The sequence below is a fragment of the Saimiri boliviensis genome, chromosome 20 (assembly GCF_048565385.1).
Source record: "Saimiri boliviensis isolate mSaiBol1 chromosome 20, mSaiBol1.pri, whole genome shotgun sequence".
Taxonomy (NCBI): domain Eukaryota; kingdom Metazoa; phylum Chordata; class Mammalia; order Primates; family Cebidae; genus Saimiri; species Saimiri boliviensis.
The window spans coordinates 14,994,826-15,022,259 of NC_133468.1; the positions used below are offsets into that span (position 1 = coordinate 14,994,826).

The 27,434-nt window shown below is 46.5% G+C and overlaps 1 protein-coding gene across 15 annotated transcripts in view; it reads right to left on the reverse strand.

Moving 5' to 3' along the window:
• Positions 1 to 205: 205 nt before the first annotated feature.
• The window catches only part of TENM2 (teneurin transmembrane protein 2), a 3,817,113-nt gene continuing 3,789,884 nt past the window's right edge, over positions 206 to 27,434 (reverse strand). For all 15 annotated transcript variants that reach the window (XM_074390353.1, XM_074390351.1, XM_074390352.1 and 12 more), the window contains 4 exons: positions 14,847 to 15,143; positions 11,203 to 12,817; positions 3,952 to 4,082; positions 206 to 2,329 (listed from right to left, as the gene is read on the reverse strand). In XM_074390353.1, coding sequence (XP_074246454.1) covers positions 1,568 to 2,329; positions 3,952 to 4,082; positions 11,203 to 12,817; positions 14,847 to 15,143 — 2,805 coding nt within the window. In that variant the 3' untranslated portion in view covers positions 206 to 1,567. The remainder of the gene's footprint in view (positions 2,330 to 3,951; positions 4,083 to 11,202; positions 12,818 to 14,846; positions 15,144 to 27,434) is intronic.

Consider the following 27,434-nt stretch of genomic DNA (forward strand, 5'->3'; position numbering starts at 1 on the left):
GAGGCGGAGGTTGCAGTGAGCTGAGATCGCGCCATTGCACTGTAGCCTGGGTGAAAAGAGCAAGACTCTCATCTCAAAAAAAAAAAAAAGTGTTCAAAATACCAAAATGCCAGCTCAGCCTCCACACATTTGGGCAGCTCCTCTTTTTTTTTCCAGTAACGCTTACCGTTTCCTCATCTCAAAGCATTTCCACACAAGACCAGTGTCCACAGGAGTTTTAGAGACTTTATTTATGTATAAACAATTTAAACACTTTGCCATAAATTATCTTTGCCTGTCCCTAGTCTTTGCTTAGCAGCAAATTAAAATTAATATAAAAACTCGATGAACAATTCATACATGTATATTACAAAAAAGTTCCTGTACCAAAGTTCTTATTAGACTTTTTTTGTTTGTTTGTTTTTTTTAATTTTTAAATTTTTTTTTGTTTTTATTTTTATTTTTTAAATTTTCTCTCCTCGTGGTGACTGTCATGTGATTGTCTCAGTTTCTGGACCAAACAAACACACTAATAATTTTAAATCTGAAACAGTGATTGTGCCTTTCGGCTCATGTATGTACAGGGTGATCGGAAGTGGTACCTGTTAGCGAAAGTGTCACGATGCAGCACCTCTACCGAAACTGATACCCACGAACTACGGAATCTAAACAGACTACACCCTGTAACTGCGTATTACTGTCCACAATGGAATCTCCAAAGACAAAAGAGTATGAAATTTATCTGTAGTGATTATAGCCACCATTTTGAATTAAATTTTACACTCTGCGCTCAAATAAATTAGCTCAGGCCAGACTTAGCTGGGACCTGAGACTTAAGTGCTGGATGGTATTATTTCGCTTTGATTTTTGATAGGAATTTCTTTTTTTTCCTTCGTGGTTTTTTTTTTCTTGAAAAAGTATTTCCAGTGCTCACTCCTCCTCTATTATCCCCCCCTCCCCAGGCGCTACACACAAATCACCCCCAAAGTCGTGTTCTCAATGCACCTGTATTTGCTTAAACGAAAATGTCGGAAGTATTTGTCCCACAAGCAGTCCGAGTGGTTTGTCCCGCAGCTGGTCTGGTGACGCTGGCCCTCGCGGATGTCTGCGTGTCGCTCACGTGTGAATGAGTGAGGTAATTGGATATGAGGCCTTCTTTCTCATCTTCATTTCTTTGTTTTTCGGTCCGTGTGTTTGTTTTGTTTTGTTTTTGTTTGTTGGTTTTCTTCTTCGCTTTTTCGTTTTTGTTCTTTTGTTCCTTTCGGACACTTTGCGTCTCTTTTCTGCGTAGACCCAGAACAAGTGGGTCATATTTTAGGGGAACCTGGAACGTTGTGTGTGTCTGTTCATTCATTCGTTTGCTTTGTTTTCCTCGGAATTTTCAGCCGGGCTTTAGTCTACTTCAGGATGAGGGACTTCTCGCTTGGACAGTAGCATTTGAACTCAAAAAATGTGAGCTTTCTTGCTACTTGGTCTCCTAAAGCAGCCCAGCCTCAGTGCCCCTGTTAGGTCTTCATCTCCTTAGGAGAGGAGATAACAGTTACTCCTGCTGAGCCATTCAGACAAGGAATGGCAGCAGATTATTTTGTTACCTCTTTCCCATCTCATTCTGTCTTAAAAACTGGATGTTGCTGCTACTGTCTGCAAGCTCTGGGTATTGCTCCACGGGAAGCACGTAATATCCCTCGTACCCTTGCACGCGCCCGGTGCTCAGGAGCTGCTGCTTCTCGCCCTCAGTCCACAGGCGGCTCCCCTCTCTCCCGTCCCTGGCTTTTTGCTGCTCCTTGGCCCAGGCTGTGCCCAGGGCCCTCTGTCTCGCCTGGTCTAGGACACGGGCCTTCTCTTCGTCCAGGGTGTCAGGAGTGAGGCCATAGCGGATGCTGAGCAGCAGCGTGGAGTACTGGAACTCCACGTTGGTGAACCTTCGAGTCCTGCCGTTGACCAGCAGCGTGGGCTGCGACACGGTCACGTTCACCCCGCTCTCCAGCACCTTGCGGCCGATGGTGGTGCCCAGCGTGACCAGGTCGCTGTCGGCCGAGCCAATCTTCACAAAGTAGTGGGTGTCCTTGCCCTCGATGCTGTAATGCATCTTGTCCAGGTAGTAGGCGTTGTTCAGCACAGATGCCACCTTGCGGCTATCCTCGCTGGCGATGCTGGAGACACCCGTGGTCACCCGTCCTTCTTTGATGGCGAACATGATACCTTTGCCAATGATGGGCGTGGTGGTGGCAAACCAGTGACCTGCTTTCTCCCGGATGCTGGAGTGGAGCTTTTTAGTAATGACCTGCCCTTCCAGAGCCATGAAGGCCTGATTATGTCTCTCCGTTGTCTGCTGGACACCTGTAATGAGCTGTGGGGATGAGAAAACAGAGAAGGCTGAGAAGATGAGCTGGGCAGCTTACTCAAAAAAAAAAAAAAAAAAAAAAAAGTCACAAAGAAAAGAGAAAGGCTTGGAACTCTCCTGGAAGAACTAGTGTCAGTTCTGTCCATATCTGAGCTGATGGAGTCCTACCTTTTGGAACTATGGACAGCTGGTTGACTACCAGTGCTCTGATGGTGTGGCCTGTCCACCTCGTAACTGCCACTAACTAAAAAAATGGTGAAGGAGGTTTGCCCTTTGCTGGTATGGGCACCCAGACCTGCACACTTACCAGGTCACGCCACCACTCGGGAAGAGCCCCGTTCTGCACTCTGATGGTGAGCAGCTGCCTTGCCCGCTTCAGACCCAGGAACATCCTGGCACAAAGGGCAGGGTGCTGATTTGAACAGCCACGAACCCCACCACCGTAACCTAGATTTCTTGGAGGCCAATGACTTGGATATTCATGAACTTCCTTGGGTTAAGACCTTGCCGCTCAAAGTATAGCCAGCAGCGGAGGAATCACTGGGCCCTGTCCCATTCAAAAAGCAGAATCTCAGGACTTACTCCAGAGCTACTGAGTCAGAGGCTGTGTGTGAACAAGATGCCCTGGGTGATATGTGTGCCTATGAACATCTGAGATGCACCAGCCTGAGAGATTGGGGCTTCGAGGGCCGGAGGGAATATCCCTCGGCTTTGAGGCAGTTGCTCTGGATCCTCGCCCTGGTTCTGCAGGGGATGAAATCACCATTATCTCCTTGGCCTTGAGTTCTCCACTCGCAAATTACAACTTGTCTCAATTGGTGGTTGGGGGACAGGCTGGGATAATGGGGGAGGCTGCGTTTGGGAGGTAATGGCACTTAGATAAATGAGAGAAATGATGGCTATTCATCCACTGAGTGGTCCCCAAGAGGCAGGACTGAGCGAACGCTCTTCTCAATTACCCAGCAGCTCCTCCTTGCCTCTCTATAGTTACACAGTCTGGACAATGATTCAGAGCAGCTGAGACCTTTCAGACTTTGATAGCGCTGAGTGCCGGTTCTGTAGCAGGGGTTATCTGAACCCCTCCTGTCTGATTATAGCAGAGGTCTCAGCTGCACCCAGATGGAAACTGACCACCCCTCAGTCATCACAGAAAGACCCAAGCACAAATTATGTTCTGAAAACTCAATCTGTACACGTTTGGCCATAAAGTGCCAAGGTTTTATGTGGGGCATAAAAATATTCTTTAATGGGACAGAAACTGCAAACCACAGTTTTATGATGTCCCATAAAAGCCGAAAGGGTTATGATCTTATAGGCAGTGCAGATGGTAGGTGGCTGCTAGATTTCTCTGTGCTGTTGTTAATCAAGGAGTGACTCAAGGGTATTCTACTGAACAGATAATGATACCACAATTAAGGCAGTGATCCAGGTTGGGAAGAAATATGTGCTGTGCCAGACAGGTGACAGCACGGACATTCGCTTTCCTGGGAAGTCTCAATGTGTCCTGCACCTTTTACACCCAGCTCCAAGGTTTTCCTGCACTGACATGCCCTCAGCTCCCACGAGGTTCTGTTTGCAAAAGGGAATGATGACAATCATTTGGATTCTTGGCAGGAACCTGTGCTTACCTGTCCATTCTCACTTGCTTGACTCTCTGACAATTCATAGGGAGGAGGCACGAAATACATTTTGGCTCTTGGGAAGCCGGGAATGATGTTGCTGAGCTGAAATCCAAACATCACAAGCCAGCTTTTCACATCTACGGTGGAAACAGAAATAAAGGTTTCTGAAATCATGATGGATGGAGAGCAACAGCGGAGCTTGGAGAGAGAACAAAATCAAATGGGTGGTTGGGTGTAAGGTCCAAAGGGGAGGGAGGAAGAGCTTGTGAATATCTCCTGGGTCCAGACCCAGGGCTTCCATACATGGGTTTTAGGAAGTCGTTCCAAACTTGGACAGTTGATAACCACCATGTGGTGGTGATTAAGAAGGCTTGTGCTGGAGTGAGACAGGTCTAGCTTCAAATCATCTGGCTCTGTCACCTTGGGCAAGTCCTAGCCCCTCTCTGAGGCTCAGGTATGAATTGGATAATAATTGTGTCAATGTCACTGGGTTGTTATGAAGATGAAAGGAGAAAATCCACATAAAAGTCTTTTCACAGCACCTGGCATGTGGACAACAAATATCAACTCCTACTTAGCAAGTATTTAAGGGAGCATCTATCATAGGCCACGCAGTGTGTTTAGAAGCTAGCGATATAAGGATAGACTGGAGGGATAAGTGACGATTATTTGTTGTACAGGCCTTTTGGACTGGAGCTGCTGCACTGAGGCTGGCTCACCATGGAAAGGGGTTTCCAAAAGCTGGACACATACAGAAAGCAGAGTCCTCTGGATCCTGAGACCCCTTTCTCCAGCCTTCCTACTTTTTCTTTCTTTCTTTCTTTCTTTTTTTTTTTTTTAAGAGACAGTCTCGCTCTGTTGCCCAGGCTGGAGTGCAGTCGTGTGATCTTGGCTCACTGCAACCTCTACCTCCCGGGTTCAAGTGATTCTCCTGCTCAGCCCGAGTAGCTGAGATTACAAGTGCGTGCCACCATGCCCAGCTAATTTTGTAATTTTAGTAGAGATGGAAGGTGGTTTCTTTATGTTGGTCAGTTTGGTCTTGAACTCCCAACTTTAGGTGATCTGCCCATCTCGGCCTCCTGAAGTGCTGGGATTACAGGCTTGAGCCACTGTGCCCAGCCAGCCTTCCTATTTTTTTTTTTTTTTTTTTTTAAGACAGAGTCTCGCTCTGTCACCCAGATGGGAGTACAGTGATGCGATCTTGGCTCACTGCAACCTCTGCCTCCCAGGTTCAAGCGATTTTCCTGTCTCAGCCTCCCAAGTAGCTGGGATTGCAGGCACATACCACCATGCCTAGCTAATTTTATAGTTTTAGTAGAGATGGGGTTTCTCCATGTTGATCAGGCTCTCAAACTCCTGAACTCAGGTGATCTGCCTGCCTCAGCCTCCCAAACTGCTGGGATTACAGGCATGAGCCACTGTGCCTGGCCAGCCTTCCTATTCTTTAAAGAGAAACCAAAAGAGGGCATTGCCTGCTCAGAGTAAGACCACCCACCAGAGGTCAACATCAAGTTCTTGCATTGGGAATTATGCCACCTGCCCCAAGTGTCCTGACCTTTGCTGAATGGTTCAGGTCCTTAGAATAAGACTCCTTCCACACTGGTCAATAGAGAGTCCTGGATGCCTGTACCTTGAAACACTCACATCTTCACCAACACCACTGGCCTGAAGTCCAGCAGGATGAACCTCCTTACGCTTCTTATCTCTATTTATAATGGGCAGCCCTCAAATCATGCCCAACACCCTCCAACCCCTTCCTTTCCTACCCCAGCTTTACCTCTCCTCCCCAGTTCCCCAAATACTTCCACTGGGCCCTCTGCAATTCACATTTGTCTCAGAAGCCACGCCTCCCGCCAACCCCTCACTATCTCTTCAACCTTGTTTCTTTTTCTTTTATGAATATATAATCTTATTTTATTATTATTATTTTTAAATTGTGCTTTGGGCTCTGGGGTACATGTTTGGTTCCTTTCCCTTTTTACTCTTACTGAAACTCTCTCTGCCAAGAACACTGGTCTCCCTGCTTATTCGCCTACAATCATTGGACCTGAGGGTACAATGAAGTGTGCTTGTAACGCAGGAGGCACTCACTTGCATTTCTCAAAGCTTTTAGCTTCTGCTTCTCTGTCATTCCCTCCATCTCTTTTCCTGAATTAATGCATAGTGATTTCATTATACACGTAGTTGCTCCTTCCAACATTCTGGCCTCTTGTTTCCTTGACCTCGTCTCCTTGGATGGTCTTTTCCCCACTCACGCTCATGTTCATACTCTGGACCCTGTCATTACCAATCATTTTCATCCCTCCATCATCTCAGTTTCATGCATATCACCCTCTGACCACTGCCTCAACGTTTCCAAACGTACCCCTTCTTGTAACCGGACGCCCTTAATCCTTTAATCTCTCCCCACTGAACCCCCAGGACCTCCAATCCATCTCAAACTCCTTTCCCCATCCCTCACCTTCCTGGTTTTTCTTCACTCCTTATCTAGTGCACGGTCACTGGCATCATTCCCTTGGTGATATTCTCAGATCCCTCACCCCTTTCTCACCTCCCCACACCAGCTTGGTGAAATCACCATGTTGGTTACATCCAAGTCTTTTCCAAGACTTTGCTTATTCCATGTTTGCACTTGCGCAGCTGAATGTGGCTGGAGAAAAAAATCATAACCATGCTGACCCATGTCACTTTAAGTTCCTCAGCAGGAATGTAAAAGCATGCCTCCCTGCTGCCTGGTGATCTTACTAAGTTCCTTTACTCCATTCAGCTGTCCCCTCATCCTCCTGGATGATTTTATTCCTTCTCATCTCCTAAGACCCCCAACACCTGCTTCTCCTTCCTCCCAGCAGCAGCTGATCTTGTCTCCTATTCTGAGATTACTAATGCAGCCAGAGGACCATTTTCCTAAACTCCCATCACATTTGCTGATGGTGATATGGCGACCAGCACTCGAACTCACTTTCCCTGCTTTTCCCCTCTTACTCTAGATGAGCTGTGCAAGTTCAATCCTCCCGCTGTGCACCTGTCACACTCTTTCTTGCCAACTCAGGGACATCACTCCAGCAATTTTCTCTCTCATCCCACTTCACTGATTTGCTCTGTCTTCCAATGGATCAACCCCATCAGCATACAGACATGTGCTAAATGTTAAAAAATTTTCCCTTCTTGCCCCTGACCATCCATTTCTTTTTTTTCTTTTTTTCCTTTCTTTTTTTTTGAGACAGAGTCTCACTCTGTTGCCCAGGCTGGAGTGCAGTGGCACTATCTTGGCTCACTGCAACCTCTGCCTTCTGGGTTTATGGGATTCTCCTGCCTCAGCCTCCGGAGTAGCTGGGATTACAGGCGCCCGCTACCACACCCGGCTAATTTTTATATTTTTAGCAGAGATGGGGTTTCACCACATTGGTCAGGCTGGTCTCGAACTCCTGATCTTGTAATCCGCCCATCTCGGCCTTCCAAAGTGCTGGGGTTACAGGAGTGAGCCACCGCGCCTGGCCCCTGACCACTCATTTCTAATTTCTTTTTGAAAAAACTTCTCAAACGCAAACTAATTTTCTGTTCTCATTGTCTCTCATTCTTCTCCTTTGAAACAGGCTTTTGCCTCCACGGCTTCCCTGAAACTACCCTTGTCAAAGTCATGAGTGACTTTGTTTGCCAAGCCCAATGTTGCTCTTGGTTCTCATCCTGTTTGGCCTATCAGAAGTGATTGACAAGGGGGAACTCTCCCGCCTTGCTTTTTTCTTTGCTTTCTGGACAGTATCTTCCCTTGTTTTTTCTTCTTCCACATGAGTAACTGCCCTCTGTCTGGTTCCTCTTCATCTCCTTGATCTCTTAATGTTGGGATGCCCCAGACTCAGTCAGTCCATGAGCTGCTTCCTCAACTGTCTCCACTCAGCAGTCATGGGAATCTTAGCCAGCCTTAGACACCAAATGCCGTCTACATGCAGATGCTGTCTCCAGAATTCGTATTTCCAGTCTGGACCTCTTCCTGAACTCTGAACTTTTACAGCTAATTACATTTCAAATTTAATATGTCCAGAACTGAACTCCTGATCTTCCTCCCCAAACCTGTCCCACCCACAGTCTTCTCCACCTTGAGTAATGATAACTCCATTCTTCAGCTGTCATCCTTGACTCCTATCTTTTTTCCACCCCCCACATCTAACCCATTAATAAATAGTTTTCTTTTCTTTTCTTTCTTTCTTTTCTTTTCTTTTCTTTTTTTTTTTTTTGAGATGGAGTCTTGCTTTTGTTTGCCCAGGATGGAGTGCAATGGCACGATCTAAGCTCACTGCAATCTTCACCTCCTAGTTTCAAGCAATTCTCCTGCCTCAGCCTCCTGAGTAGAGTAGCTGGGATTACAGGCATGCGCCACCACACCCAGCTAATTTTTTGTATTTTTAGAGTTGAGGTTTCTCCATATTGGTCAGGCTGGTATCAAACTTCCAACCTTAGGTGATCTGCCTGCCTTGGCCTCCCAAAGTGGTGGGATTACGGGTGTGAGCTACCACGCCTGACCTATTTTATTCATCTTTATGTCACTTATTACTACTTAATATTAATACTATATGTGTATGTTTTCCTGGGACTTATTTTAATTTGAAGCTGTAGTGATTTCGAGGTCAAAAGTCATGCTGAGCATGGAATAGGCGGGGAAGCCCTGGCAGGGCCTCTGATGAGGCAGGAGGGTTTACAGATATTAGCCTACGTAGCTTGGCCATAGCTCCTGGACTCCAGAGGTCCCAGCTGCTTCTGGTGTTTGGGGATTCTGGTTTGACTTCAAAAGTTTCAGGGCTTATCAGTGAAGCACAGCATGGCCACATTTGACCTTTAGGGTTGTTTGTTTCTGCAGCATGGGGCGTAAAGAGCAGTACTGTGCTCCAGGTAGCTGCTGCTTTTCTGTTCCTGCCTTGGGAATGGACAAGCAGCCCCAGTCACCTGAGCGGTGATGGCTCATGGCCAAGAACTGTGAGTTTTCTGGAACTTGTGGACTCATTATGGTTTCCCTATACAAAGGATAAACAGGTGAGATGACCCTAGACTGCTTGCTGAAAGTTAGCCCTTTGGGGCCCTGGTCTCTTTGGATCTCTCTCTCTCTCCCTCTCTACCTACTTTCCATCGATTGATCGATCGATCCATCCATCCATCCATCCATCCATCCATCCATCCTCCCTCCCATCTGTCTACCCATCCACCCACCCATCCATCTATTCACCCACCCATTCACCTACCCATCCATCAGTTTATCCATCCATCCACCCACCCACCCATCCACCCATCCATCCATCCATCCATCTATCCATCCACCCAGCCATTCAGCCATCCTGATTTCCTTGCTTATTTCTCTCAGGACAGGGACTTTATCTTGTTTCCCATTGTGTCACTAGTATGTAGTATATGTTAGATACTGTACAAATATTTGTTGAGTGGGTGAATGGATGGATGGAGAGAGACTCATTTCACCAATTTTTCTTTTCTTTTCTTTTTGTGAGGTGGGTCTCACTCTGTACCCAGGCTGCAATGCAGTGGCATGATCAGAGCTCACTCTAGCCTCCAACTCCTGGGCTCAAGAGATTCTCCCTGCTTAGCCCCCTAGGTAGTTTGGACTACAGGCATGCACCACCACGTGCAGCTAATTCATCTCACCAGTTTCTCACTTATCACAGAGAAGTAGCTTCTCAGCCTTTCTTGGCCCTTCTTTTCATGCCATTCTCCAAACTTCTACGTCTTTATGACATTTACTCATAGCCTTCCTTCAGCCTTGTGCTCACTTCTGCCAGCCAAGCTCCCATGAATTCTTCAGGCCCATTTTGACATGGGTCCTTTTGTATTATGCCAATCTTGAAAATCTGAATTAATCTGCACGCACACACACACAACCCTTGAGAGAAGCGTATTTGTCTTGTTCAACACTGAATCCCTAGAATCTAGCAAAGTGCCACTTTATAAATGTGTTTCAATAAATAACTGAACAGACACCTATATGGTAGCAAAGACTGAATTCTGCTTGGCATTATCGATGGTTATTTGTATATGTCTCTCACCAGCGAGCCTCTGGAGGTCAGGAACTGGGTTATAGTCATCTCGGTACTTCTGCTCACTCACCGCTTCACTAGTAATGACGATGTTAATAACACGAGCAGATACTATTTCATGAACATCCGCTCTTTACTTGCCAGGCACTGGACTTTACCTACACATGTTCATTTACTTCTTTTTTTTTTTGAGACAGAGTTTTGCTCTTGGCTCTTGCCCAGGCTGGCATGCAGTGGTGCGATCTCAGCTCATTGCAACCTCTGTCTCTCGGGTTCATGCGATTCTCCTGCCTCAACCTCCTGAGTAACTGGGATTATAGGTATTTGCCACCACGCCCAGCTAATTTTTATATTTTTAGTAGAGATGGGGTTTCATCATATTGGCCAGGCTAGTCTTGAACACCTGACCTCAGGTGATCCACCCGATTCGGCCTCTTAAAGTGCTGGGATTAGAGGGGTTAACCACCATGCCTGGTCTTTTTAAAACTTTTTTTTTTTTTTTTTTTTTTTTTGAGACAGGGTCTTGCTCTGCCACCCAGGCTGGATGGAGTACAGTGGCACGATCTCAACAAACTGCAACCTCCACTTCCCAAATTCAAGTGATTCTCCTGGCTCAGCCTCCTGAGTAGCTGGAGCTACAGGCATGTACCATCACATCTAGCTAATTTTTGTATTCTTAGCAGACATGGGGTTTCACCATCTTGGCCAGGCTGGTCTTGAACTCCTGACCTCAAGGGATCTGTCTGCCTCAGCCTCCCAAAATGCTGAGTTAATTTACTTGTCATGATCAATCTGGGATGGTTTTATCAGTGCCTTTTACAGGGAAGGAAACTATAGTTAAGAGAAATTGGACAACCAGCCCTAGGTCTTTTGGCTGATAAATAGAAGAGGGAGAATTTGAGCTAGGTATTTCTGACACCAGAGCCCTATTATCTCTCCGCTTCTTACTGCTTTCTTCTGTTGGGGTAGGAAGGGCTCTTATAAAGTTATTTCAACTGACTGGACTTGAAAGTGGTTGGGACATCTTTAAACAGCCCTCATGACTGCTCTGTATGGCCGTCTCTACTTTTCTATACTCAGTACTGCTGCCAACTGCACTGCCTGGGTTGTGCGGCCCATGGGCTTCTCCTACCATCAGACGGGAGACCTTCCTCCCAAGTTCCCTCCAGCAACAACCACCCTGCAGGGAGCCACCGCCCACCCTTGGTGGCAGAATCCTCACCTGTCACATAGTTCTTCAAATCTAGCTCACTGCTGAGAGGATTGTTGCTCTTGAACATATACAGGTTAAAGGGGGCCGGCTCCCTGCCCACATTTTTCCACATGGTATAGTCTGGAGAGGTCCATCGTCCTGCCAGCACATCATAATCACGCTGCGTGAAGTGGACCAGCTTGGTCAGGGGGTCATAGAGTCCCCCGTGGAAGCCAATGACCATCTGGAAGTCGGGGTTGGAGTCATAATAAATCTCCCCATAGGCCGTGTACTGCAGCTGTTTGATCATGAGGCCGTTGATGCTGAACACAGCCAGAGGAGTCCCTGTGTTATCGGAGGCAACATAGTACTCCTCCCCACTGCTGCTCTCCATGGCAAAGAGGTGGCCTTGGAGGTCATAGTACAGCGAGGTGATCTCCGAGTTGGAGTGATTGTAGACGTGGGTGATGCGTGTTGGGTTGTGGAGGTCAGAGTAGAAATACTGCAGGTGGTGGCCCAGGTTGGTCTTGTAGGAAGCACGCCGTCCAACGCCATCATAGCGGTACTGGACACTCCACCCGCTGGCCTTGTTGTAGGCTCTTGTTAGGAGCCCCTTGGAATTGTATTCGAAGATGTCAGACCCTCTCTGGCACAGATAGCCATCATCGTCAATTTTGTACTGTACATCCCCGAGTCTGGTTATCCGGTCCCTCAGGTCATAGCGCAAGGGCATCAGGCGCACACTGTTCCCTGGGTTCAGTAAGTGGAGGTTCCCGTTAAGGTCATAGCTGTAGCGCCAGGTTGGGCGGTCATTGACAGCCACGCTTTGGAGCTGCCCGTCTCCGTCGTAGTCATAGGTATACTTTGTGGTGTTGGCGTAGGGCCCCAGTTTTAGCTCCCTCTTGATCACTCTGCCCATGCTGTCGTATTGCACTGTCATCCAGTACATGAGGGACCGGAACATCTCATACTGCACCTCCTTGATCCGCCCGTGGGTGTCGAAGTGTTTGCTGAGGGTCATCACAGCAGTGGTGATGATCTGGTTGATGTCATAATAGATGACTCCAAACTTACCAAAGTGTTCCACCTTGCCAGAAATCTCATCATAGCGGTAGAGGTCCACGGGGAGGGGAGTCTCACTTATGACAGGCTTGATGCTTGCGATGCGGAAGCTGTTGTCGTGATAGGTGTAGTCAAACCTGGCATTGACCATGCCTTCCTCGGAGAACCTGTAGATCTGCTTGTCCACCAGGGGGCCAATCTTCCGGTACCTGATGGTGCAGGAGAAGCCCCCGCTTTGGAGGTTGACCATCTTCAAGACACCCGTGGTCTCGTCATACCCAAAGGTGACGGCGGTACTGTCGTAGACAATCTCTGATAACTTGGAGAGTTTTCCATACTTGTAGAACACCTGGCGTCCGGTGCCCAAAAAGGAGGTCTTCAGGATGCGGCCGTCATCACTGTAGTCAAAGATGACTGAAGCATTGCTTTCAGGCGGGTTGTAAATGTTGCGGATGTAGCCAATGGAGGTGTGTGTGGACATGCTGTGCCGGGCGACGCTGGGCATGGTGACGGCAAGCAGGCGGTCGGAGGAGTCATACTCAAATATATACTGACGTTGGCTCTGAAGCAGGAGGACCATGGACTGCATAAAGGAAAGGGGAACAGAACATATCAGTTCACTTTTGAGGACCAAGCATTCAAACAGACAGAATTTCGTCCATTTCCCCAAACGTCAACTCAAAAGTCGCGAAGGATGGGAAGCCTAGACCAGATTAAACAGATTTATTTCACTGGACATGCCAATTCTGATGGACCATGGTGGTTGCCTAGACCAGTGCTTCCCAAATTAAATGTGCATGCAACATATTCAGGATCTTGTAAAAAGGCAGAGTCTAATTTGGTAGATCTGGGGTGGGGCCTGAGAATCTGCATTTCGTAACAAGCTCTCTGCAAATGCCGATGTTTCTTGGACCATTCTTTAAGTATTGAAAGCTTGGACAGCTGAAGTGAGAGGCATGAGTTATAGCTCCAATAACAAGGAACCCCAAGATTGCTTGGAAATGACTGCCACTTGGCCCAGCAGGGAAGATGTGTGACACACATACCTTGATTAAATCTAAAAAAGAGAAAACACATCCTGCATTTTTTTTTTCGAGACAGAGTCTCACTCCATTACCCATGCTGGAGTACGATGGTGCAACCTCAGCTAACCGTAACCTACTCCATCTCCCAGGTTCAAGCTGTCTCAGCCTCCCAAGTAGCTGGAATTGTAGGCATGCACCACCATGGCCAGCTAATCTTTGTGTGTTTGTTTTTTTTTTTCGAGACGGAGCCTCACTCTGTTGCCTAGGCTGGAGTGCAGTGACGCGATCTTGGCTCACTGCAACCTCTGGCTCCTGGTTTCAAGTGATTTTCCTGCCTCAGCCTCCTGGGTAGCTGGGATTACAGGCGTGCACCACCATGCCTGGCTGTTTTTTTTTTTTTTTTTGTATTTTTAGTAGAGACAGTGTTTCACCGTGTTAGTCAGACTGGTCTCGAGTTCCTGACCTTGTGATCTGCCTGCCTCCACCTCCAAAAGTGCTGGGATTACAGGTGTGAGCCACTGTGCCCAGCCAATGTTTGTATTTTTAGGAGAGATGGGGTTTCACCATGTTAGCCAGGCTGGTCTCGAACTTCTGACCTCAAGTGATCAGCCCATCTTGGCCTCCCAAAGTGCTGGGATTACAGGTGTGAGCCATCATGCCCAGCCACATCCTGCATTTTGAGCTACTGCAAAGACGAAATAACCCAGAATCACTGATTCTTTGGGGGGAAAAATGACTTCAATTAGAGGCAATTGAGAGATTCCTGCCTCCCCTGGTCAATCCTTCCTGTATTTTAGGCATAAGGAGAACAGCATTCAGGAAGGGCCAAGGGGACAGCTGTTCTGTCTTGCAGAGGGCTAACAGCTTTGTCTGCAAGTCACTGCCGTAATGAGTTGGTGAGAAAGGAAAAAATGGACCTGCACCCTGGGGGGTCAGGTGAGAGGCTCGGGCCGAGCAAGCCCCTGTCTAATGACTAGATGGCCAGGGCAGCCTTCCAAAGTCTTGACACGTGCCCAAAGGGACCTTTTTTTTTTGCCTACCGCCACTCCAATCTGACTTTTTCCCGCACGAAGACCTGAATGTGGCACTTTCAGACATAGGGAATCGTGTAGAGAGAATTCACTGGCTGTTTCAGCCAACAGGGCAAGCAGGAGAAGGTTGTTCTGTGTGCTTGAATTTTAGGAAAAATTCTCCATCCTGACGGCTTAATTTAGGGCAAGGCAGCAATCAATCACTGCATTTCCAATTCATAAGTAATGATGAGCCACTCTGCCAGTGGGATGATTCTGTCCACTTCAACAGCACTTTTTTTCTCTTTTGGAATAAAATCAGACAATCCGTCCTTTTTTGCCATTACTGAATGTCTAGCATCCCCACCCCAATGGTAATAGTGCTGGGCTATGAATAACATTTGCCTTCAGATTTTCTTCTTCCCTGTGAGGGTAGGGAGCAGGAGGGAAGTCCTTGTAGAGTCTTAGTAAAGATGTTAAGATGTCTCATGGCAAAGCGTATCAGGCTAGCTTCCAAGAGCAGCAGGAATCACAGAAATAACAAAGCCCTTGCTGTCAGGGCAGCCTGTTCACCTACCTTGTCAAGGTAGGAGTAGCTCCACACCTTCCCGTCAGCGAACATGCGGGACACGATACGGCCTTGCTTGTCAATGTCTGTCCTCTCACTCATGGCCCCACGCTGAAGGCCAGCCAGGCGCCCGTTGAAGAAGTACGACACGTTGACGGCCGCCAGCCCGCTGCTGGGGAGCCAGAGGAAGGGGCGGCCCACCTGGTCGTAAATGATCCTCAGGGTGAACTTCCGGTGGTCATCATAGATCTTTTCAGTCCGAATATTTCGATCATAGTCGATGGACAAGAGATTTCTCCCATGGACCTAGGAAAACAATAGGCCGGGTTTGAAAGGCATCACCCAGGCATGCTGGCTCAGGCTTCCGTGGAGGACATGGCTGGGAGGGCTAGGGCATAAGTGGGCATTTGGAGAAAGAAATAACCCCAAAGTTATTTGGAGCAGTGCTTTCTAAACTTCTTATGATTGCACAGACAGAAAATTGTAATATTGGCCGGGTACAGTGGCTCACACCTCTAATCCTAGCACTTTGGGAGGCCGAGGCCAGCCTGGCCAATATGGTGAAATCTCATCTCTACTAAAAATACAAAAATTAGCCAGGTGTGGTGGCAGGTGCCTGTAACCCTAGCTACTCAGGAGGCTGAGGCAGGAGAATCACTTGAACCTGGGAGGCAGAGGTTGCAGTGAGCTGAGATCATGCCATTGCACTCCAGCCTGGGCGACAAAAGCAAGAACCTGTCTCAAAAAAAAAAAAAATAAAAGAAAATAAAAGAAAATGGTAATATTTGGCTGGGCATGGTGGCTCATGCCTGTAATCTCAGCACTTGGGGAGGCCGAGGGGGTGAATCACCTGAGGTCAGGAGTTTGAGAGCAGCCTGGGCAACGTTGTGAAACCCTGTCTCTACTAAAAACATAAAAATTAGTCGGGTGTGGCGGCACGCGCCTATAGTTCCAGCTCCTGAGGAGGCTGAGGCAAGAGAATTGCTTGAACTCGGGAGTTAGAGACGGCAGTGATATGAAATTGTGCCACTGCACTCCAGGCTGGGTGTCTGAGTGAGACTCTGTCTCAAAGAAAAAAAAGAAAGAAAAAGAAAAAGGTAATATTTGTATGGTGCAATAGAATATAAAAATAAGGCAGCTTGTGGTCAGAGACGACTGACCTGCGCATGGCTGTGATGGACAGTTAGGTAGGCTGTGCACTGCACAATCACAAAGGGGGCCATGGCATTGCAGAAAGTGTAAATGGTGAAAGTTGTGCAGTGTGCAAATTATACAGCCATATACAATAGACCTGAACCCTGGAGTTTTGACTGGGCTGCCTGGTCACCCTGGGGACAGAGAGTTTGTATGTTTGAACACATAACTCCTGGCACATCAGCTGAGAAGCTAATGATCTTTAAGAACAGCTGCCATGGATTCTTATGAAAGCTTAAGTACAGGTACCTAGAAGAGTGGAGAACGGGGCTTAGAAATCCATATTTTACAAAGGTCTGGGAATATGAAGCCTCATTTCTATGTGAACGTCTTTCCTTCTAATATCTAGAGAAAAATCTCGTCGCTGTCAGAATGCAAGACATCAGTAGGGAGACCTTAGCAGGGCTGGGGGAATCCGACACAGGGAAGAACTGATTTACTTGGATTTGAAAGGAATAGTGGAACACATCAGACATAATTTAATATTTATTTAGAAGTTGATCTGATCAGAGAAGAAAGCCCATCCCAGAAGGCAGAGCTGGGAGACAAGACTCTGGCGAGGGGCAAAGGAGAGGGACTCCTGAGATTCAGCTAGCCCTCAGTGGGATGGTTGGAAGTGAACGGAATGAGCCAGACTCAGCCCAGACTCTCACAACTTCACTGACTGCAAATCCAGACATCCCTGGGGTGGCTGCTGAAGGCAAGAGATGATATAAACAGGCGGAAGGAAGAGACTTGAGAGACGTCTGGTACCTCCCCACTTTATCCTAATAATTCAAGAGCACTTAATGATAATAATGATGATGGTGATGGTGATGATGATAGTAATGATAATTTTTTTTTTTGAGACAGAGTCTCACTCTGTTACCCAGGCTGGAATGCAGTGGCATGATCTCGGCTCACTGCAACCTCCACCTCCTGGGTTCAAGCGGTTCTCCTACCTCAGCCTCCCAAGTAGCTGAAATGATAGGCATGTGTCACCACATCTGGCTAAATTTTGTGTTTTTAGTAGAGACGAGGTTTCGCTGTGTTGGCCAGGCTGATCTTGAACTCCTGACCTCAGGTGATCCACCCGTCTTGGCCTCCCAAAGTGCTGGGATTACAGGTGTAAGCCACTGACAACTTTAATATGTGCTGAGGACTAATATATACGGGTATCGTGTTACGCATTTTTGCATCTATTGTTAGACCATTTGACAGATGAAGAAATAGCTTCAAACAGAGAGGCTATAAAACTTGCTCAGGGTTACACAGCAGTGAAGTGGTTGGGTTAGTCTGGAATGCAGGCCTTCAGACTTTAACCAGTTAACCTCTTAGACATTTCACCAGCTTTACTGCTTTCTGTATTGTATATCCAATCAGTGCCCTGAAATGTGTCAATGATGAAGAGACTGTGAAGCATTTTCACAGCCCTTGAAAGCTCCACATTGCAGCTTTTGGGGAAGACAAGGAATAATTCTAATACCACAAATACTTGTATTCTGGGAAACAGTATTGTGCCCAGGTAAAGAACCAGATTTTGCAGCCTCTTTGGGAGATAGGGGTGGCTAGCAAGCTATAAGTGGTTGTTGTTGGCTGGTCTTCTGGGGAACATTCTTAAAGGACATTGACTCAGCTGAGAGGTAGGCAACCTTTCATTCTTCCCTTTCCTCCTTTTCCTGGGTGAAATGTGTATGTGATGGCTGGAGCTCCAGCATTTATCTTGTGAATAGGAGGTGACTTTGGGGCTGCAGACCTCCAGGATGATGGCCTACCTAGAGAAAAACAGTCTAGATCTCTGCTGCTCTAGGTGTTTTCAGTGTTCATCTGTACAGCCATGGACTGCTTTCTCTAAGCTCCATTTAGATCATAGGAAAATAATAAGCGTAAATCTTGTTTAAACCTCTGCTACTTCTAATCTCTGTTACTAGCAGTGGAAACAAATCTAAACTGATACAAGCCCCTGACACTTTGATGGGTGCTATGCTAGGTACTTTACGTACCTGATCCCATTTTCACTCTCACAACATAGGTAGAAACTATTTTCCATAAGAACAATTGAGGTCTACAGGAGTCACATAACTAGACAAGCAGCAGAGGTAGAATTTGAACCCAGGACTACAGATTCCCCAAACCATTGCTGTTTCCATAGGGTTGTCTCAGAGAGAGAATAGAATATTTGTCATAGGACAATCAGAAAAGAGAATTCACAGGCCAGGTGTGTGTGGCTCATGCCTATAATCCCAGCATTTTAGGAGGCTGAGATGGGCGGATCACCTGAGGTTAGGAGTTTGAGACCAGCCTGGCCAACATGGTGAAACCCTGTCTCTACTAAAAAAAAAAAAAAAAAAAAAAAAAATTAGCCAACCGTGGTGGTGTGTGCCTGTAATCCCAGCTACTCAAAAGGCTGAGGCAGGAGAACTGCTTGAACCCTGGGAGGTGGAGGTTGCAGTGAACTGAGATCGTGCCACTCCACTCCAGCCTGGGAGACAGGGTGAGACTCTGTTTCAAAAAAAAAAAAAAAAAAAAAGACAGAAAGAAAAAGAAAAGAGAATGCATCAAAGCATGGGGAGAGGAATAAAGGTGGTGAGTTCTTGGGATTATAAGGAACCCTAATTTCAAGTGGAAGATTCCTATCAACAAACCTTGGGAGGAACAGTAAGAAGGCAAAGGCGGAGTGGTAGGATTTTTTAAAAACAGGTCCAAAAGTTAATGTCATCTGAATTATTGAGCATTGGAATTATCATTCTCAGAGCAAAACACACAGTGAGGGTCAGAAAGATAGATCATCTTCTCTGCCAGTAGAAGCTTGGTCAAACTGGGTTGTTTTATCTGGGGCAACTACGGAAGGCCACCATCATTCTTAAACCTATGGGTTTCAGATTTTGGTTCAAAACCGCTCCACCATTTGGTTAGGCAGAATGAATGATGTGGTAACAATGAAGAAGGCTTTTCAGGGTTTTTGGAGGCAACTGCTGGGGACTTCCCATCACACCTATTTATTTCCATCCCCTTGGCCATCCTGATTTTATCCTCCTTCCCTTTCCTTATTTATTTATTTTTTCCCTTTTTGCTCATATCATAGGGCCCCAGTGCATTTATTAATTATTGAACATTGAATGTCAGCTAATGGCAGCCTTGGTGTCTGCTCTGGTACACGAGGAGGAAAAACCACGGCAACATGCTGAGCACTTACACAGGCTTAGTGTTGTTCTCAGCACTGCCCTTGTTTTATCTAATTCATACAGCAGCACTCTCAGGCAGACACTGTCATCATCCCTATTTTACACACAAGGTGCAGATGGGCTTAAGTGACTTGCTGAAGTTTGATAAGTACTAAGCGGTAGAGCCAGGATCCCCACACAGAACTTGCTGTCTTAACCTCCGGATTGTGTACCTCTAGGATTGAGGGGTGTTGGACCAGGGGCTTTTTATCAAGCGTGCAATTCTGGGAAGCTCTCTTAAAGCACTGCTGCCTGGCTGGCTCCACACCTGCTGACTCAGCTCCTCAGGGAACAGGGGCTTGGGGCTTTTTGAGTTTTTTTTTTTTTTTCCTTTGAGACAGAGTCCCACTCTGCATCCAGTGGCACGATCTCGGCTCACTGCAACCTCTGCTTCCCAGGTTCAAGTGATTCTCATGTCTCTGCCTCTGGAGTAGCTGGGACTACAGATGTGCACCACCATGTCCAGCTGATTTTTGCATTTTTAAAGTAGAGACAGAATTTCACCATGTTGACTAGGCTGGTCTCAAACTCCTGACCACAAGTGATCTGCCTGCCTTGGTCTCTCAAAGTGCTGGGATTACAGGCGCGAGTCACTGGGCCCAGCTGGGGCTTGTTGATTGTTTTTGGTTTTGTTTTGAGACAGAGTCTCCCTCTGCCTCCCAGGCTGGAGTACAGTGGCCCAATTTTGGCTCACTGCAACCTTTGCCTCTTGGGTTCAAGTGATTCTTCTGCCTCAGTCTCCTGAGTAGCTGGGACTACAGGTGTGTGCCACTACTCCCAGTTAGTTGTTTGTATTTTTAGTAAAGATAGGTTTTCACCATGTTAGCCAGGATGGTCACCATCTCCTGATCTTGTGATCCGCCTGCCTTGGCCTCCCAAAGTGCTGGGATTACAGGTGTGAGCCACTACACCTGGCCGGCTTGTTGATTTTTCAAAGCTCCCTGGATGATTCCAATGTGTACTCTTGGTTGAAATACACTCAGTGTGATGCAGGCCCTATCTTTAGTTACATTTTGTCACATATATTACCTTTTCCTGTTGGGAAAGACCAACAGGAAAATCACATATGTAACCATAATATAATCATCTGTGTGTATAGATGTATATATGTGTGCATAATATACCGTAACATGTAGTCACGAGAAAGTCTAACATGTAAATAATATATGTGAATATAACTGTCTTAATAACAATGGCATTAGTGTGTGATGGTGCTTAGGTTACAGGAAGAAGCCTGAACATTCCTGATCTTGTAAGCAAAGCAAGATCAGCCCTGGTTAGTGCTTGGATGGCTACAGAAAGAACTAAGTCCTGGGTAAGCAAAGAAGAGGGGTCCCTAACCTCCGACTGACACCCTGGGATTTGCTGCTGTTGCTTAGAACTGAGAGGGCTCTAACCATTGACTAGGTGCACCAACCATAAAGAAGTCATGGTAGGTGCCAGCCGTTAGCCATGGATAACTTAGGGTGGGTTTTTACTTGCAAATTTACCATGTCTCTGGAACAATGGGATTTTTTTGACAGCACTGGTTTGAGTTAACTTTGAAATGTGAAAATTTCTATTAAAATGCCCAATCCTTCTAATAATTAAATCTGAAAAATTCACTGGAAGGTGAGCCAAGGAGTTCAGGCCAATTGTGTAATCTAATCAAATTTCTTTAATTATGAGGGTGCCATTTATAAAAGGGGGTGCCCCAGCAGTGGGTGCGAGACGCTGGAGGGTCCAACAGGCACGCTTGGCCCTTTGAGGATACCTGCCCCCCAGTTTAGAGCATGTGGGAGCTTTAATTTAGCTGCAATGTTCTCTTATTCCGAATTAAATTACCCGGCTCGCAATATTTAAATTAACCTTGAGGCTTCCTGGAGAACATAAAAGTTATTTTGAATTATTTTCACTGCCGGGATCAGCACGATTCCCTTCCCAGTCGGCTTGGTAGGAATTCAGTGATAGAGAAACCAATTTTTAAATTAATACAATTTTGTGTTTGTAAGGAAGCCATTATTTTTAATTATCGGGCATTTTCCTCAGCCTGGCTTCCCCAGTTAATAAAACTCAGCTATTTAGCATGCTTTTTTATTTTTTCAGAGAGCAGACTTTGGGAAGTGGTTTCCCCTGCGGAATATCCCCCCAGAATGTTTTGATCTCACCAAGCATACGCCTGTCACAAGGAAGCTCATAAAAAACCTAGAGAAAAGGAAACGCTGTAGTCAGAATGGGCCTGCTGGGCCTATAACCGGTGACTCTAACTTAGCTCCAGGGGCAATGACGGGAGCTGGTGATTTCAGAAACATGAGTGAGGAAATTACACTGGGCTGGATCCCCTCCAGGAAATGGAATTGTAACACAGCAGGAGAGATTTCAGTTAGACATACAGAAGAACCCTTTGCACATCCTGCTTTGAGTATGGGAAACCCAAAAAAGGATTAGTGAGGGAGGTCTTGAGAGTCTCCCTATCTGGCAACCTTCAAAAGCAGAAGTGTTTGTCTTGGAGAGTTTAGTTATTTACCTACCCAGAGGGAAAGCCTGGCCTAGAGGACATCTTCATTTTCTTTCTGGGTCAGTACTATGGGATTTTATTTTATTTCTTTCTTTTTAAAATTATTTATTTATTTAGAGACAGGGTCTTGCTATGTTGCCCAGGCTGGAGTGCAGTGGCTATTCACAGGCACCACCCAACTACTGATCAGCATGGGAGTTTTGACCTGTTCCATTTCCAACCTGGGCCGGTTCACCCCTCCTTAGGCAGCCTGGTGATCCCCTGCTCCTGGGAGATCACCATATTGATGCCAAACTTAGTGCGGACACCTGATCGGCATAGTGCACTACAGCCCAGAACTCCTGGGCTCAAGCGATCCTCCCACCTTAGCCTCTCTAATAGCTGAGACTACAGACACACGCCACTGTGTCGGCCTTTGGGATTTTTTTTTTTTTTTTTTTTTTTTTTTTTTTTTTTTTGAGACAGAGTTTCACTCTTGTTACCCCAGGTTGGAGTGCAATGGCGCGATCTCGGCTCACCGCAACCTCCGCCTCCTGGGTTCAGGCAATTCTCCTGCCTCAGCCTCCTGAGTAGCTGGGATTACAGGCACACGCCACCATGCCCACCTAATTTTTTATATTTTTAGTAGAGACGGGGTTTCACCATGTTGACCGGGATGGTCTCGATCTCTTGACCTCGTGATCCACCCGCCTCGGCCTCCCAAAGTGCTGGGATTACAGGCTGAGCCACCGCGCCCGGCCTGGCCTTTGGGATTTTTAAAGCAGCAATCCCCAGCTCCCATACAACAAGACTCAGTGCTACATTGGGATCAGTGCTTGTGCAGACCAAACAACTTGCTATAAATTTAATATTAGCTTAAATAATGCATCATTAGAAGGGTGAGCCTTTGCAAACACATTAAATAATGTATTCCCCAAGCAAACATTATTTTTGGATGACTTGCTGTTTTGGATGGAGGTCAGGTGGAAAGGTGGGAAGACCCGAGGCTGAGTTGTGGTTTTGACACTAATCAGTGTCACTGATTAGCTCTGCCATACCAAAACCATACCTTCACCATTCATGTGTCTGTAATGGCCTGTGAACTGGTGAGTTGGGACTTTATCTTTTTTTTCTTAGTGTCTCTGTTTTGTTTTGAAAAGTGCTTGGTGCTCAGTGAACATTAGTGAATAAGTAGACTGAATCAGACTGGGTACAACAACCCTGCTAACTCTGATGATGTGATGAACATGGAAAACCAAAAACAGAAAATATGATTAGGCTGGAGGTGGTGGCTCATGCCTGTAATCTCAGTATTTTGGGAGGCTGAGGCAGGTGAATCACCTGAGGTCAGGAGTTCAAGACCAGCCTGGCCAACATGATGAAACCCCGTCTTTACTTAAAAAATGGAAAAATCAGCTGGGCATGGTGGTGCAGGCCTGTAGTCCCAGCTACTCGGGAGGCTGAGGCAGGAGAATGGCTTGAACCCAGGAGGTAGAGGTTGCCGTGATCTGAGACTGTGCCACTGCACTCCAGCTTGGGTGACACAGCAAGACTCTATTTAAAAAAAAAAAAAGAAAAAAGGAAAATATGATTAGGACGTCTGTGGTCTCCAAATATCTGAAAAGCTTCATTCCAAAGAGCTATTAGAGTCATTCTGGAAGGCCTCTGGGACCCGGAATTCACAGGCAGAGAGGGGAGGGAGTGGATTTTCATTAGGTCAATGGAAAATTCCATTCATTCATTCCTTCATTCAATATTTACTGGGCACCTACTATGTGTTTGTTACTGGGACTATCACTTAAGATAGAGCAAGACAGTTATGGCTCCTGCCCTAGTGGAACTTACAAGCCAGAAGGGGATAAAGACAGGTTGAGCCAACAACAAAAAACATTTTTAGTGTGGTAATGGCAGTAGACACAGGGAAGGAACACTGTGGCAATGAGAAGGACATGGAGCCAGAGCTGGGGCTGACGAGGATGGTTTCCCAGAGAAAGTGCTGCTTGGTGGGGGCCTGAGTAGGAGTACGGCTTGGACAGTGCGGGTGGGAGAAAAGTCCGGGAGAAAATTCCAGAAGGGGAGGGTCAGCAAATGAAAGCTCAGGGGATAAGCAAGGGCCCCGCACAGGCAGAGGATGGCTGTTTTCACGTGGTGCTGTGAGGATTCTAGTGGAGGTGGGTGGTCCATTGACACGGCTGTAGTGAGAAGGGGTGGGGCATGTCTGTTATGGAGGCTCAGCCCAGACGACCAGAATAGGCTACTCTTGTGATCCTTTGACCTGAACTTCCAGAAGTCAGGAATGTTGTATATTTCCTAGTGTCCAAGAAGGAGGCTCCTGATGAGAGCTCATTTGCATGTACCCGGTGGATAATCTGCGGAAGACTTGGGTATTTCTAAGATTCTTAAAAGGGCCAATAAGATAAAGCTCTACCCCTTGACCTTACCCTCAGCTGGTTTACTCCAGCCACACTGGAGCTCTCCTTCTGTTCGGGATATGGGCAACAGTCTCTTCTGCCTGAGGGCCTTTTGCACATGCTAGGGGTTTAGCACAGAGGCTTTTTACCCCACTTCCTGTCTGGGAAATTCCTACCTACTCTTCATTCAGTTCTCAGTTCAAATGCAATTTTTTCAGAGATGCCTTAACCTATATCATATATTCCGTATTATCCCTGCCCTACATTTTTGCCAAAGTGCCCATCACAGTTTCTTTTTCTTTTTTCTTTGAGGTGGAGTCTCTCACTGTCACCTAGACTGGAGTGCAGTGGTGTGTGACCTCAGCTCACTGCAACCTCTGTCTCCCAGGTTCAAGTGATTCTATTGCCTCAGCCTCCTGAGCAGCTGGGATTACAGGTGCCTGCCACCACAACTGGCTAATTTTTGTATTTTTTGTAGAGACAGGGTTTTGCCATGTTGACCAGGCTGGTCTCAAACTCCTGACCTCAGGTGATCTGCCTGCCTTGGCCTCTCAAAGTGCTGGGATTACATGCATGAGCCACTGAGCCTGGCTCACAATTTCTATATGTTGTTTGCACATTTATTTGATTATTATTTGTTTCTCTTTGCTAAGGTGTGAGAGCTTAAGGCATAAGCTCCATTAGGGCCTTTACACTTTTCCACATCATCATCCAAAACAGGAGTCATCCAAAAGTAATGTTTGCTTGGGGAATACATTATTTAATGTGTTTGCAGAGGCTTGCCCTTCTAATTATGTGTTATTTAAGTGAATATTAAATTTATCGCAAGGTCTTTTTCTTTTTTTTTTTTTTTTTTTGCTCTTGTTGCCCAGGCTGGAGTGCAATGGTGCGATCTCGGCTCACTGCAAACTCTGCCTCCCGGGTTCAAGGGATTCTCTTGCCTCAGCCCCTAAGCAGCTGGGAATACAGGCATGTGCCACTACGCCTGGCTAATTTTGTATTTTTAGTAGAGATGGGGGTTTCTCCATGTTGGTCAGGCTGGTCTTGAACTCCCAACCTCAGGTGATCCGTCCGCCTTGGCCTCCCAAAGTGCTGGGATTATAGGTGTGAGCCACTGCGCCCAGCTCATTTATCACAAGTTCTGCTTGCATAAGCACTGCTTACCATGTAAGGTGTAATCTTTTGTTCACCAATGTACACTCAGTATTTAGCATAGTGCCAAGAACACAGGAGGTGTTTGAAATATAAAATATTAGTCAAGTGAGGAATGAATGCATTGTGGCAGGAAGAAGCTGTTAACATTCAGGCTTTCATAATGACTTGCGTGTGTTAACAGGCCTGCTTGAGTGGGTTCCATGCAGAACTGAGTTCGTGTCTGTGTGTTCACATGCACACAGGCACGCGCATCCCCCCACCTCACTTCTCTGTCACTGTGATTTGCCACATAAGTAAAAGTAACACATGCCAACACGTAATTGCAATGTCATATTAATTATATGGGAGCCAAAACAAAATTACTAACTCCCACTTCTTCTTGGAATACTAATAACACTAATACCAATATCATGATGGAAGATTATCTTGGAAGCAATTTTTCTTTTGTTCTGCTACCTACACATGTAGCTGTTTCTTGCTTCTTCAATCTCTATGTAAATCATAATCAGGAAGAAATATCCTGGAGCGTGGTTATATGCTTTCCTTTTCAACGAGAACCATCCTGCACAAAATCCATTTTAGGAATGAGCAGAAGTTTTAAATCTTAATAGAAGGAGTTGATTTTAGTTCTCTATTCCAAAAGCCTAGAAATAAGGCTTGCTGGGGTGGGAGGCGGTAGTGCCTCAAGAGAGCCTCAGGGCCAGGAGTTTCACCTTATGATTAGGCTTGGGAGGGATGGAGAATGTAGAATGTATGTGGGATATTTTTATTTTACCCTTGTATCTCTTTGTTTCTTTTTTGAGTATAGCATCTTCTTTCTCTAGAGCTTTCCTGTCTGGGTGCTTTTACTGAGATGTCTATTACAAGATGCAGGGATGGTCATGTGACCTGTGCCTGCCTGGCTCATCACCGATCCCCAGCTCCCTGACCAGTGATTGGTCCAGGAATGTGAACTCCCGCTGCCAGGTCAATCCTTCTTCCATAAGATATTTTATGAAAAATACAGATGCTGGGGGAGATCCCTTACTTTTTCTTCTGGGTTCACTTAGCTGTGATGATGTAAGCCTAGAGACAACTTTGGCTAAGTGTGGCTGAACTGACCCTGCCCCACCTCTCCACAATGTGAAGAGGACAGCAGTCTCTCATAGGGGAAAATTAGGTTAATTGTTGAGAGAGAAACACTGCCATAGGCTGGAAGTGGGCTGTGAGAAAGCGAGAGAGCGAGAGAGTGAGAAAGCGAGAGCGAGTGAGAGCGAGCGAGCGCGCGCGCGCGCGCGCGCGAGAGAGAGGTGTCCATCTGATATGGTTTGGCTGTGTCCCCACTCAAATCTTGATTTGAATTGTGTCTCCCAACATTCTCATGTGTTGTGCGAGGGACCCAGGGGGAGGTAATTGAAACATGGGGGACCGATCATTCCCGTGCTATTCTCATGATAGTGAATAGGTCTCACGAGATCTAATGGGTTTATCAGGGGTTTCCGCCTTTGCTTCTTCCTCATTTTCTCTTGATGCCATCACGTAAGCAGTGCGTTTCACCTCCCACCATGATTCCGAGGCCTCCCCAGCCATGTGGAACTGTAAGTCCAATTAAACCTCCTTTTCTTCCCAGTCTCAGGTATGTCTTTATCAGCAGCGTGAAAACACACGAATATACCATCTGATGACATCTTGGAGTCTCTAAGGCCAGCTTCTCCCTTGTGGTGGCCATGTTAGGTAAGGCAGCGCCTGCTCTTCGGTGTTAAGGTAGTTTGAATGCACTTCCTGTCGCTTGCAGTGGAAGGATTCCAGACAGACACAGGGGCAATGTATTTATGAATTTATACCCGCTTTGGCGGGGGAACATTTACACATTAAGAAGGAGCCTATAGAAGGCACAGTTATCACATCTTTCTTTGTCACCTGTTGTCTGAGTACCTACCACGTGGCACTTGTCACCGGGGATACAGGGGCGATCTGGTCCCTGCACTCATGGAGCTCACAGATTTCACGATGCAACTGCTTCATGATTTTGCAAGTCCAGAGTGAGTGAAGAAAGGAGTGGAGGGCAGTGAGGGGAGGAGGGGAAGACTCTTTCAAAGGAGATTCTTTGAGGAGTCCTTGGGAGGTATAATGAAAATCTTCCCTGCACTGAGTTTATGCAGGAATGAAGGGACTAACA